At 53.4% G+C, this 12,787-nt stretch overlaps 5 protein-coding genes across 5 annotated transcripts; 3 read left to right on the forward strand and 2 right to left on the reverse strand.

The window, feature by feature from the left end:
• Positions 1-12: 12 nt before the first annotated feature.
• On the reverse strand, positions 13-2,570 carry PV07_07393 (uncharacterized protein). The gene is made up of 3 exons (XM_016394467.1): positions 1,862-2,570; positions 1,359-1,812; positions 13-1,307 (listed from the first exon to the last, which is right to left on the reverse strand). Exons 1-3 carry the CDS (start codon positions 2,357-2,359, stop codon positions 412-414), a joined length of 1,848 nt encoding a protein of 615 aa, XP_016247886.1. The 5' UTR covers positions 2,360-2,570; the 3' UTR covers positions 13-411.
• Positions 2,571-2,843: 273 nt separating this feature from the next.
• On the forward strand, positions 2,844-5,522 carry PV07_07394 (translation elongation factor G; the record flags this gene model as incomplete). Its single annotated transcript, XM_016394468.1, has 1 exon — positions 2,844-5,522. One exon carries the CDS (start codon positions 2,844-2,846, stop codon positions 5,520-5,522), a length of 2,679 nt encoding a protein of 892 aa, XP_016247887.1.
• Positions 5,523-5,872: 350 nt separating this feature from the next.
• PV07_07395 (uncharacterized protein) lies at positions 5,873-7,282 on the forward strand (the record flags this gene model as incomplete). The annotated part of the gene is made up of 4 exons (XM_016394469.1): positions 5,873-5,920; positions 5,978-6,052; positions 6,131-6,865; positions 6,971-7,282. The coding sequence occupies 4 exons, from the start codon at positions 5,873-5,875 to the stop codon at positions 7,280-7,282; spliced, it is 1,170 nt and encodes a 389-aa protein (XP_016247888.1).
• A 329-nt stretch (positions 7,283-7,611) lies between these two features.
• PV07_07396 (uncharacterized protein) lies at positions 7,612-10,014 on the reverse strand. The gene has a single exon (XM_016394470.1). It carries the CDS (start codon positions 9,865-9,867, stop codon positions 7,879-7,881), a length of 1,989 nt encoding a protein of 662 aa, XP_016247889.1. The 5' UTR covers positions 9,868-10,014; the 3' UTR covers positions 7,612-7,878.
• A 1,232-nt stretch (positions 10,015-11,246) lies between these two features.
• Positions 11,247-12,578, forward strand: PV07_07397 (uncharacterized protein; the record flags this gene model as incomplete). The annotated part of the gene is made up of 3 exons (XM_016394471.1): positions 11,247-11,862; positions 11,914-12,183; positions 12,247-12,578. The coding sequence occupies 3 exons, from the start codon at positions 11,247-11,249 to the stop codon at positions 12,483-12,485; spliced, it is 1,125 nt and encodes a 374-aa protein (XP_016247890.1). The 3' UTR covers positions 12,486-12,578.
• Between the last annotated feature and the right edge of the window lie 209 nt (positions 12,579-12,787).

Below are 12,787 nucleotides of genomic sequence, written 5' to 3' on the forward strand. Positions count from 1 at the left end.
CCAGAGACGATGGGGCAACACAATTGAAATGGCTTGATGAATTGGGCTTCAAAATGAGCTGGACGTGAGCGTTTCTTCGCTCGGAGTCCAAATACTCGCTAAAGGTCCAGTCCTATGCCGAATGGGACGATATTCACATGCTGCACACTGCTGAATAGGGGGTCCTATACAGTAGCAATGAGCTTGGATAGATAGATAAGCCTCTTCTCGCTCTCCCGCCTGTTCTTGTTGTGCCACCTCTCTCATTTTCCCGATTTCTGAATTCGTTTCGAAAAATTCTCCTTTGCCGCCCACTCCCGTCCGTGCTGCACCTCATGGTCTTGATTTGAGCTGCATCGCCGGAGACGACGATTTGGGCGATGTTCATTCGCCGTGAACGGCGCGTAGATCCCTTTCTAAGCGATTGTTGGATCAGAACGTGCTCTGTGCCAACCGACTGGCTGCGTTTCTAGCATCAACGCGATCCTCATCTTCGTCTTCCTTGACCCTGTCCAGACTGGCACCGGTCGCGCTTCTTGGTCGGCCTCCTTGCGCCAACCCTGCGCCATTCGTCCCGTTCTCACTCTCTTCTGGGAGGGGAACACCCAGTGCACCCGGTCCAAAGCTTCCAGACATGCTTCTAGAAAGAGCATCCCTGCTCCGCGGGACACCGGACCAAGCGTCACCCTTGGCGCCCTGGCTGCTGGCCATGCTAATCCGCCTTACGGTGGGATGATTCTCCCGCCCCAATCTGCTCAGACCGCCAGAGGCATCAATTGCCCGGATATCTGGTCTCACACTTTCGAGGGTTGCGAGCGTGCGGCGCTCTGCTTCAATTTGACGCAAGACATACTCACGAAGAGAGAGCATGAACTCACTGGACGTTCGATTGAACCATCGTCTTTTCTCGAGGAGTAAGTTTGCTGTCACGCGTTGGGTTTTTGAGCGGAGGTAGTTTTCTTGGGAGATTGCCTCGTCAAGTGCAGAGATAGCTTCATCGACTTTATCTCTGCGCACGCTGGACGAGCTCTTAAGGCGTTGAACCGCGTTTTCCTTGCTCCGACGGGATGCCTCTGTCTGGAGCAGCTCACGGAGCAGGATGTGTCGATTTGTCAAAGTTTCTTTGACGATGAAAGCATCGGAGGAGTGATACGTGAGCGCATCACCTAGTGTCGTAGCTTCAGCGGTTCCTTGCGCGGCGTGGTAATCACCACACGTTTGGATTATACGCCCGAGTTTGCGGTATGCGGTTGCTAGACCAGGGTGGGTTTCCTGGACACTCATTTGACCCAGCTTTTCTCCAAGGGAGGATTCTGCAAGGCCAAGTGCTGTAAATCATCAGCGAGAGTAGATGCAAGAGAGATCTAGTCATGGCTCACCTCGTCTGGCCTTAACAACCTTTTCGAGTCGTTGGCTCGTGTCCAGGGAGCTCAGATAGAAGGCCTTGACAATAGGCCGTGCCTCGTGCAGCTCAGGCGTATCATCAGGCGGTGGCGCAAACTGTTTCAAGACTTTCCGCCTTACACCAGTCGCTGGCTGCTTCATTCTCACCACGGGAGAATACCCGAAATCACTCTCCACAAAAAATACCATCTCCTCATCACGCATGAGCACATCGTTGCCACATACAGAATTCAACCATCTTTGTATTGCCGCCTTGACCCGGGCTTCGTCCTCGTCTGTGCCTACCCCGGCAGAAGTTTGAGCTGGAGGCACAGCAGGGACAAGTGCCTCTGGGTTCGAAGATATGAGATGGTCGGCAAGTTTGACGAATTCAGAATGCGTTCGACGGACATCTCGGAATTGGGTAGTCCGGAATTTGGGGAGATTAGTCTTTCAAGGTTGTTAGCTTGATTGCTTGTCATGGACAACCGCAACATACATAAACATCAAACCTGATAACGGGATCTTTGCGTCCCGTCCGCTCCAGCGCAGTTACCTTGGCTTGCAGCTTATATTGTGGCACCGGCCTGTTCTGCCTTGCATTATGGTATCTCGCAGCACCTGGTCGTTGTTGCGGCTGCCCAGCATATTGTTGCGCAGCTGACGAGGCTTGGACATCCTGAGAATGTGCTGCTGCAGCCTGTGGTTGCGCCGAAGCCTCTTCTGGGTGTTGATTCTGTGCGGCAGCGACTGGATCTCCCGAGATCCCAGCCTCTCTAGAAGCGGCCACATTGGATTGATTAGGTGGAGGTAGGTACGGGCTATCAGGAATGCTGTCTTGGGATTGATTGTAGGAATGCCCTCGAATTGGCTGCGGCGACTCTGGAGATCCTGGCGTGGCTTGGGCAAAGCCTCTGGAGGCACGTGGAGAAGAGGAACCCCAAGGAGAGGCACCGTGAAGAGCATCTGCCTCGCTAGCAGCAGCAGAGTAGTCCATAGCTGCGAGGGGTGGCAGCGGAGAACTGCTCACGTTGTGGTGTGGTCAATTAAGCGGGCATTCGGCACAGATACGCCAGGAAGACTGAGGGTTCTGAAAACCAGCTTCTGAAGTTGCCTGAGTGTTCGCGCGTGATCCTGTAGGGTTTATGGACCGATATCAAGATGAGACTGCTCGGTTCAGCAGGCTTGTTGGTCTATCACTGTTCTTCAATGTCCACAGCCGGCAAGTCGGAGCAAGAGGTGCAGCGGGAAAAAGGCGCCTGCCCACGCAGCCCAAGATGGTTAGTAGATGCGGCTGCTTTATGTGCAACAGAATTTCTATATTTTTTCGATCCTCATCATCGAGAAGTTCGAAAGCTTCCAGCTCAGTCATTCATTCCGATTCTGCTTTCATCTTCTTTTCAACTCTCGTGACCTTTGAAGTTCCTGGCGCACGTTCACGTTGGTGCAGTTAGCTTAGATACTTCCGTTTCTGTTAGGGGATGAAAGTCCAACATGTGCAGTTTATACGACACTCCGCTCTAACTGATTTATGTCGGTCTCGCTCTACTTCATTTCTTCGGATTCAATCAAGAAATCTACGGTCATCATGTCCGCGCACAGCACCTGCAACTTCAACACTGCAGAGCCCGCAGCCCTCAAGGACCAGAAATATTGGCATCATCGCCCATATCGATGCGGGCAAAACGACTACGACAGAACGCATGCTTTATTATAGCGGTCATACTCGTCGGATAGGTGATGTTGACGAAGGGTCTACTGTCACTGACTTCCTTCCTGCTGAGCGGGCTCGCGGGATCACCATCCAGTCTGCGGCCATCACCTTTGAATGGCCCCCTCCTCATGCTGTACCATCTCCAGCTACTACCGACGATATTGAAGCTCAGCCTCGCGCACGTTTCTCGCATACCATTAATCTGATCGATACGCCGGGACATGCTGACTTCACTTTCGAAGTCCGCCGGTCTCTGCGCATCTTGGATGGCGCCGTTTGTATTCTGGACGGCGTCGCCGGTGTCGAAGCCCAGACTGAACAAGTATGGGCCCAAGCCGGCGAGTGGAACATCCCACGGATAGCATATATCAACAAGTTGGATCGGGATGGCGCAGCTTTCGGGAGAACAGTCCGCGAAATTGGCTCCCGCTTGGGCGGTTGGCCAGCAGTCTGTCAAATTCCCTGGTTCGAGGGCGGAAAAGGCCGTTTCACTGGGGTTGGCGATGTTATCAACTTGGAAGGATTGCTGTACGAGTGTGGAGGAGATGGTAAAGCGATAGAACGCTATCCCCTCTCACGGTTGGAGCAAGAGCATCCGGAGTTTTCGCGAGAATTACGAAGAGCTAGGACGGCTCTGGTTGAACTACTAAGTGAACATGACGATCAACTGGTCGAAGCCTTTTTCGAGGCTGAAGAAGATCATCTTCAATTGACCCCAGCTCAGATATGGTACAGTCTGCGAAGGTGTCTTCTCGCACCGAATACCATGGTTATCCCAGTTTTTGCTGGCGCCAGCTTCCGCAATATCGGAGTACAGCCTCTCCTGGACGCCGTCAACAACCTCCTACCATCCCCGGAAGAGCGTCCGGATCCCGAGGTTGGTCTTGGGCTGGTTTCTGGGGGGCTTTCGCAACTGATAAGAGGAGATCTGTCACTTGAAAAACATGTTTCAAAGTCCAAGAAGAAAGGTTCTGACTTAGTACCGGCGGCGGTCGGCAAGGCTTTGCAAGGCTGCGCATTAGCTTTCAAAGTGGTCAATGATCCCCGCAAAGGTATGCTGGTCTACATTCGAGTCTATTCCGGAACGATAGAACGCAATGCTCTCCTTTTCAACACGAACCTTCAAAATTCGGAGAGGGCAACAACACTGCTGCGGATGTATGCTTCGGAATCAGTACCTGTCCAGTCACTACAAGCTGGTGAGATAGGTGTAATTGCAGGCTCGAAGTTCGCTCGTACCGGTGACACACTCATCTCCTATGCGGGAAACAAGGCCACTCCCCCGGATCCATTGCAGAAGCTACAACTGCGGCCAATCAAGGTGCCGCCGCCTGTCTTTTTCGCAGCCATTGAACCGAATAGCCTGCGGGAAGAGAAGGATATGCACGAAAAGCTGGCGCTGCTGTTGCGAGAAGATCCCAGCCTCCAGGTTTCGCAGGATGAAGATACAGGCCAGACACAAATCAGTGGTATGGGCGAGTTACATCTTGAGATCGCCCAAGACAGGCTTGTCAACGATTTGAAGGCCAAAGCCCGCATGGGCAAGATTGCAATTGGTTATCGTGAAACTCTACCGCAAGCTTCAAGCACAATCACAAAAGTATTGGAGGGAGAACGCGCAGCCTCCAAAGGCAAAGCAGGGTGTACTGCCCTCGTGGAACCTCTAGAAGGCGAGCCTGATGATCTTGTCAGTGACTTTGAAGACAGCTTCGTTCATGAAGAGGACGGAAACCTCGTCATCATCGAGACGCCAACTCTAGACCAACGAGGAAGATCGCTTGAGAGTGATACAGGGGGCTTGCCGCCACACCTCCTGCTTCCAGAAATCCGAAATGCATACCTCAACGGCGCTCTGGCGGCTTTGAGCCGTGGTCCCTCGTGGGGATACCCAATGCGCAACACAAAAGTCACCTTGACTCTTCGTCCAGATGAGCACATCTTTGGCACGGAAACGACCTACGGATCTCTGACTGCTGCTGCTCGCCTAGCTACAATCGGAGCATTCAAAGATGCCATCAAGAGTAGTCCGTGCTCTCTGATGGAACCTGTGATGAACGTCGACATCAATATGGATGAAGCAAGCCTAGGCACTGTCATCCAGGACATCTCCTCAGGCAGGGGAGGGCATATTGTCTCGCTTGGCGACCATGAAGAAGAACAATCGCAAACAGGCTTGGATTCCAGAAGGATTGATGTGCGCAAGATCTATGCACCGAAGGATCCGTTCGAATCTGGTTCATCGTTGGCTGGAGAGGACCACCAAAAGGTCAATTTCCAGAGGACTGTCAAGGCCAAGGTGCCCCTGAAAGAGATGGTTGGGTACCTCAAACATCTCCGGAGCATGACTGGAGGAAGAGGAACGTTTGTGATGAGCGTTGATCGATTTGAGAAAATCACGGGTCCTCGCGAAAAAGCACTTATAGCAGAGCTGCAGGGCGGATTGTGATTGATATAATAGAATGTACTGTAATGTATCTACTAGACTGTCAGATGTCAGCAGCCAGTGCGGACGCTCGAGGGTTCAGCGCCAAATGGAGTTTTGACTGGCCAACCACTCCGCGACTGTACCAACAACGCTCAACTCGAACTAATACTCCGTACATTCGGTTCACATACGGAAACATCTGAGGACCTACGCGTCAACGTATACTTATACTTATCCATGTGTTAATTCTAGAGGAGACTATTCTCGAGCATGTGTTTCCGACCAAGCTGACCTGAGGAGACCTGAGAAAGTGAGCACACGAACAACTTCCCACCCCGCGCCCGACATTCAAACACGACACTCCGAACAAGATGGCGGCCAAGGCGATGTGGGAGGTCGACCCGGAGACCCGAAGCAAGGTTCGCTTTCCTTGATCTATCTCGTCTTGGACTTGAGTTCCTGATTCCATCTTACAGCTTGCTGCGTTGGGCAAAAAGGAGGGCGCGGGCAACGACAAATGTTGTGACTGCGGCGCCCCTTCACCGCAATGGGTGAGATTTTGAAGTCCTCCCTGGCCAAAAGTGGCCGTTTTTCAGGGTAGTTCTCCTCTGTGCTAACCATTTACACAGGCGTCCCCCAAGTTTTCCACCTTCATCTGCCTCCAATGCGCCGGCGTGCACCGTGGACTCGGAGTCCATGTCTCCTTTGTGCGGTCCATCTCCATGGACGCATTTAAACAGGCCGAGATCCTCCGGATGCAATACGGCGGGAACAAAGCCTGGCAAGACTTCTACAATAAGAATAGCCCCTCACTACCGTTTGAGGAGGCCACGATAAAGGAACGGTATGACTGCGAGGTTGGCGAGGAATGGAAGGAAAGGCTCTCATGCCAAGTAGAAGAAAGAGAGTTTGACAAAGCTGCCTTCCAAAAAGAAAGGCAGGCAATCCTGCAGAAACAGGCCAGCCGCTCAGTTACACCGGCTGGAGGAGCAAGGAACAACAACGCCGCGGTGTCAAGCAACAGCCGGCCAGGCAGTCGGACTGCGTCCCCGGCACCCTCGAAGGGGGGACGCATAACAGCCGATCAAAAAGCCCAGAATGAAGCCTACTTTGCGCGAATGGGCGAGGCGAATGCCACCAGACCAGACAATTTACCACCAAGCCAGGGCGGGAAGTTCGGTGGCTTCGGCAGCGCGCCCCCGGAGCCCTCGCAGCAGCAGGGTGCAGGGGCGATCCCCTCTGCAGATGATTTCTCCAAGGATCCCGTGGCAGCTATAACGAAGAGCTTTGGCTGGTTTGGAGGGATGGTCAGCAAGCAGGCCAAGCTGGTGAATGATTCATACATTCAACCTACTGCTCGAAATGTCGGTTTACAGTCCCAACCCCCCCCCCCCCCCCAAAACAAAAAACTTCCACTGGTCCTTCAACTAGATGAGAAGGACACAGCATGCTAACGGGTCATGATCTAGATCGCATCCTCAGACTTCGCGGCCCAAGCCCAAAAGGCCGCCGCGGCGGCGGGACAGGGCATCCAGTCCGGCGCACGCGGCGCCGCCGAATCATTCAACAAATTCGTCGAAGGCCAGGACGAAAAGGCCGCTTCCGCGGCGGCTTCTAAGCGGGCAGAGCCGGAGAGGAAGGACTTCTGGGACAGTTTCGGCCAGGGCGGAGGGAACAGCAGTATCGGGACGAGTGCAATGAGGAAGACAACCTCAGGGTCGTCCACGGCGGCGAATCCGTCGCGGAAGAGCAAAGAGGACGGCTGGGGCGATGATTGGTAGGACGACGATGCCATGATGCGCGCGGGCAAGCCAGGCGAGCGGTTTGGAAGACAATTACTGTAGCAGCCAGCAACACTTTGCCTGGAGACCCAGTGGGGGGACTGATATTAAGTCTGGAAAGCCCGAGCAGAAAGGGAGCACTACCCATTTGGAAAGAAAGCCGCTCTTCATTCTGAAGGGCCTGCGGCAAGAGTTGACGCCGTGGAAGCGAGTGGACTGGCGCATTGGTCCTAACAACTGAAATAGACAGCACGGCCCGGAGAGCCTGCTTTTTCCCACTCGAGTGTCGACGCATCTGGGAGGAGACAGCCGCAAAGTAGAATGTGGAGGTATCAAACACAAGATATGTCTCTTGAGGCACTATCATCATGGCTGGGGGTATACATTTTTGCCTCCGACGGCTATCTGTCGTGTCCTATTTCTCGTCTCAAGACACATTTCCTTCATTTCCGACATTGACAACATGTTGCCAGTTTTCTGTCCTCTTGATATCTTACAGCGAGATTCCATCAACTTTGCATCGGTCTCAATCAACCGTAGACCTCCGTGTCGCGGCTGTGGGAGCGGAACGGGACACTTCGTTCTGCGGACGCCTGTCACCTTCCGCCGCCCCTCCACGAATCCATCGCTCTGCCTCGATATCCTCCTCCTGCTCCTCCTCCCCTGCCTCGTCCACCTCCCACGCCAACCAACCGAGCCTGGCCCTTCCGCCCAAACCCAAACTCTGGCCCTTTGTCGACCCACTCCTCTCGGTCCTGATCCCGCTCGAACGAGTACCGCTTCATGCCTTCGTCGCCACTACGTCCCATCTCCTCCCATCCCGCGCGCAGACCGCGGAACATGTCCAACCGCTCATTCGCCACCGACGAAGGCACCGGTTTGTAGTACAATTTCGGCTTGGTGGAGGTGGAGTCGAAGAGTTCGTCGAGCGCTTTGAAGCCAGTGCCGTTGCTTGACGATGTATTTTGGGGGCCAGCTGGAGGTCTTCGTTGGCGGTCGCGGTTTTGATTGTCACGAGCGGTGAAAGCCTCGCGGTCTGGATGGACACCCGCGGAGAGAGATTCTGATTGCTGCCTGTCGAAGGGTGCCCGGGGTGCACGACTGGGTTCGAAGGGCGGCTGGCGAGGTTTGCTGGTGTCGACTTCCTGGAAGATTGCCTCGATGCCGCCTTCACCTTCTTCGTACGCTACTTCGAAGCGACGTCCACTGCCTCCTCGACCGAACCCGCTACCGGTCTCTTGATCAATCCATGTTTGTACCTTGTTGGGGGGAACGTAGTCGACAAAGAGCGGTTCTCGGAGAGGTTCGTCGGGAAAGAGTGACCCATGCATTGCAGAGCGGACTCGCGACGCGGCCGCGATCGAGCCGAATGAGACAAAGGCATGGGTTCGAATACTGTCGAGATAGAAAAGGGTGATGGGATCAGCGTTGTCGGAGGAGCGCGATTTGGCTATCGAAGTAATGTGAGCGCGAAGCGAAGGGATATGTAGGGGTCGCTTGAAGTTGCGGATGTAGATGGATGATGTAGCTGGGTGGATGGCGGGTGCAATGTCTCGATCTTCGGATGAAGCCGTTGATCTGGGCGGAGACGTAGACAATCTTTGATTATTTGCTTTGGGTTCTCCTGGAGCGGTCTCGTCAAGGTTAGAAAGGGACTTTGTGATGATGACTCCATCCCCAGACGTCGTGACGGAAACTTCAGCAGGCTCTTCCTTCATAGGTTCTCTGGGAGTATTTTTCGCCTCCTCTGCTTCTGATTCTGTTTGACCTGGAGCTTCTCCAGCCTTCGCGGCCTCTGCATCTTCTGTCAACCTCGCTCTCTTCCGGGCTACATCCTCCATCGAGGGAACCGGTGTGGCACTTCTTTTCCTCCGCTTCCTCTGGTCTTCAGCAAGATCACTGGAAATTATTTGTGAGGAGAGTGGTGTGTTGGAATCGGATAGATTTTCTGTCGATGGTGGCGTGGAGAGCACAGCAGTCTTTTGGCTTTCGATGCTTTGATCAACGGTGGTTGTTTCATCCTTGGTTGGTTCTCCTGCGCCGGTGACTGTAGCATCACTTTGTCCAGGAGCCTCAATCGTTTCGTCGTTCTCTTTGGGCTTGCTGGCGATAGTCTCTGGCTCATCCTTTGTCCCTGTCTCATCAGGTTGGGGGGCTGGTTCTGCGATAGGCTGTTCCTCGGTCTTCGTCAAGGCTTCAGCCTGACTGTCCTCTTCCTGGGTTGCTGAAGGCATGGCTGCTTCATCTTCGTCCTCTCCAGACGCAGAGCGTTCTTCTCTGCTAGCATCCTTGGGCACCTCATCCTTTTCCGTGCCATTCGTGTCCAAGTCAGCACGAAGACCCCCTCCACTGTCTCCATTTACCTGCGGCACAGGTTGTTCCTCGGCTTCTTGTGTGTCATTTCCATTTCCATTTCCATCTTCATCTTCATTTTCGTTTTCATTGGAATGATCGCCGTTCTGCGCTTCGTACTCTTCGAGTTTATCGATGTAATGTTGTTTTAATTTGAGGCCTGTCAGAGGGATGTCACGCGACTTGCACTCCTCCTTGAGGTCGGCAACCTTCAACTTGCTCCAATCTGTCATGGTTGCAGCGAAACGACTTGATGCGATTGGCAGAGGAAGATAGTCTTGCGATCAGCGAGAGAATAGAGATGTTCAAAATGCGCCATCTACTGGATTGGACTGACCCATGTGTCGTTAAATCAATGGGTCGTTTGACTTTTGAATGCGACGCGCCAACTCGCATGACAAAGTCTGGCACAAAGAGTCCAGACCGTGAACAAGCATGACGTAACGCTTGGCGAAGATCACGTGCGCATCTCTTGCGCCGCAGCGTCTGCTCCTCCTGCTACCTCACTCCCACCTCTACCTCAACTTTGTCAACCTCACCAGAGCTTCACTTAGCGCCCCTCTATGGTGCCCTGATATTGCTAATGTCCCTCAAAGGACTCGTGATGCCGGTGCCAGCTGACCTTTCGATTATATTTTGACGACGCCCATTATCCCCAACTATTTTCCAGGCTCAGGCCATCGGGGCGCTCTTTGCCGGCCCATGTTCCGCGAGGACGGTTTTCCCCAAAGCTCTCCATGTGTTAGTGTTGTGCAGTAGCATCTGAGTTCCTTCGAAATGGTGGGCTCGAGGTCGTCTCTATCCGCCAAGTCTAGGGGGTTCCTACCAGCACCTTTCCGATCCTGAACACTGCGCTAACCTTCGCCTCGGAAACCAGGAGTGACCCCAAGAGGCTCAGAGATTTACTCCTTGATCATGACATCGATGGATTTAACCGAGCCTGCAATTGCTGGATCTTGTCTCCATCCACGTGGATATCGCTTCGGTTTCGATACCGCCGCGGAGGGACCAATGTGTCTCAGCCCCTGAGCCAGGGTCAGCCTCGCCGGTTGAAACCGAAGTCCACACAACCTTTGCTTCAACTTGACGGCACGACTAACAAACACCTTGCTCGGTGATCCGCGTCCAATTTACCAATAATACCCTCAGCCTTGGGGTTTATTTCTGAAGCAACGAAGCAACTCAATCGAAAAACAAATGACGCCACCTGCCAGCCTTTCGCACCTCGTGCAACGCCAAGCTCGCCGTCCTACGCTCCGTCCCAACTTGGCGGAACTGTGTCAAGTCATCCTCGACGTGCTCGCCTTCAGAATGCTCGCTGGATCTCAAGTTGAATTTCCCTCCTAGATGCAGTTGATCTGGCCTCGGTACAGCCTGAGACGACCTTCTAGCAAGATAGCTTCAAGGTAAGGGCAATATAAATTGACGCGAGTCCTCTCGAATTTGATATCTCCTTTCCATTGTAGTTAAGCAACTCATCCTTCACTGTTCCTGCATCATCAGCCGCTGGTCGGTACATTCGTTTCTTCGGCGAGCTAGTCTCTCTTTTACACGGTTCGAACTCGCAACACGATCTTTACCTGCGTCTCAATATCCCACCTTCTTTCAAAAAATGCTCTTCAAGACAACTGCACTTGCCACACTACTTACCGTGGCCCAGGCCCGGTTTAATCAAGAACAAATTCCCATCCCGGCCATTGCAGCTGTCCAGGGCGGCGCTCCAGGAGTGGCTCAAACCATTGCTGGTGCTGCTGTAAGCGATCTCCTGGCAGCAACCAATGCCTGCGACAAGCTCAAGCGTGGTGACCAAATCATCGCCGAGCTCGGTACCGGAGCTGATGCCATTGCTGCTGCTATCGGCATCGTTGCTGCAGAGAAGAATTTCAATCCATTCGTTCAGTCGATCCCTACCATCTGCGATGACCCGACTCTGCCGGCTACAGATGTTCTCCGAGGTATCACGCCTCTGATTGACCCTGCAGTGGTTGGCTCAGATATCGCAAATGCTTTGTCTGCTAAGACCAAGGTCACTCCACTAGATGCCACTGGCAAGAGTGTCGCGGACCTGCTCGCTGAGAATGGATTCACCAATTTTACTGGGCAATCTGCTGCCGGTGCTACAAGTGCCCCTCCAGCTGCATCCTTGAGTGCTGCTACCGAGGCCTCCAGCACCTCTGGGGCCGCTGCCACTGTGACAGTCAATGGCTGTGGCACTGTCGACACATCAGGTCAGTCTCGCTCTTCAAAATTTGAACAATCACAATACTAATACTTCACAGTTGCAACCTCGTCGGCTGCTGAAATCGCGATGACCACGACTGCTGAGGTCGCAACCTCTACAACCACTGCCACTGTCGAAACCACGACGGCCGCGGCAGCTACAACAGGCAACGCCACTGAGACTTCGACAGTGAGCGGTGCCGATTTCGGTCTCTGTGTACCGACCATGAAGTTCGAAGGTGGACTCGGTGGCCGGCCTGCCACCGAATTCACTTTCTTGCCTATCGACCCTCTCTGTGCCCAAGGTCAACAGGAGGCCTTGAATCCAAGTACGTTACGCCCCTTGTATCTGCGAGTCGTCCAATATATAGGACTAATCATGTACTACCCAGATATCATCACCAACCGAATCTGCGACCAACTCACCAACGTCTGCGAGGCCAATGACGCAGCGAAGACATTGTGTCGAAGTGTCCAGGCTCAAATTGAGGCGCTAGGAACTAGAGACAAGTCGACCGCCGATACCTGGAACACCAATCTCGGGTTCCCCGGAACCATCACGAACCCAGATGGTGGTCCTGCAGAGCCGCCTGCAAAGATGAGGGTGGTTCGATCTTACCGAGACTATTGAGTCTATTTGGAGAGAGCATCGAAATCTGTACGGGCGTGATCTTCGTCAATCTCGCAGTCCCCCCGCTTGTCGTGGGAATTGCATCCCCGCAAGCGATGAACAGATATCGAGGAAAGAGCTACTATCAAATCACGGTGTTATTGAAAACGCCTCACCCGAGAAGACTGGGGCAAACTCGTACGAGTGCACTGTACTGAGTATGTATCATTAGAAGTCACGATAGACGAAGAGAAATGCTCGATTAACGACCGAACTGGCCTCCCGCTCAGATGAAACTTGCCGTTGTAGATGGGAGAGGCCGA

Source organism: Cladophialophora immunda (genome assembly GCF_000835495.1).
Source record: "Cladophialophora immunda strain CBS 83496 unplaced genomic scaffold supercont1.4, whole genome shotgun sequence".
In the NCBI taxonomy this organism is placed as follows: Eukaryota; Fungi; Ascomycota; class Eurotiomycetes; order Chaetothyriales; family Herpotrichiellaceae; genus Cladophialophora; species Cladophialophora immunda.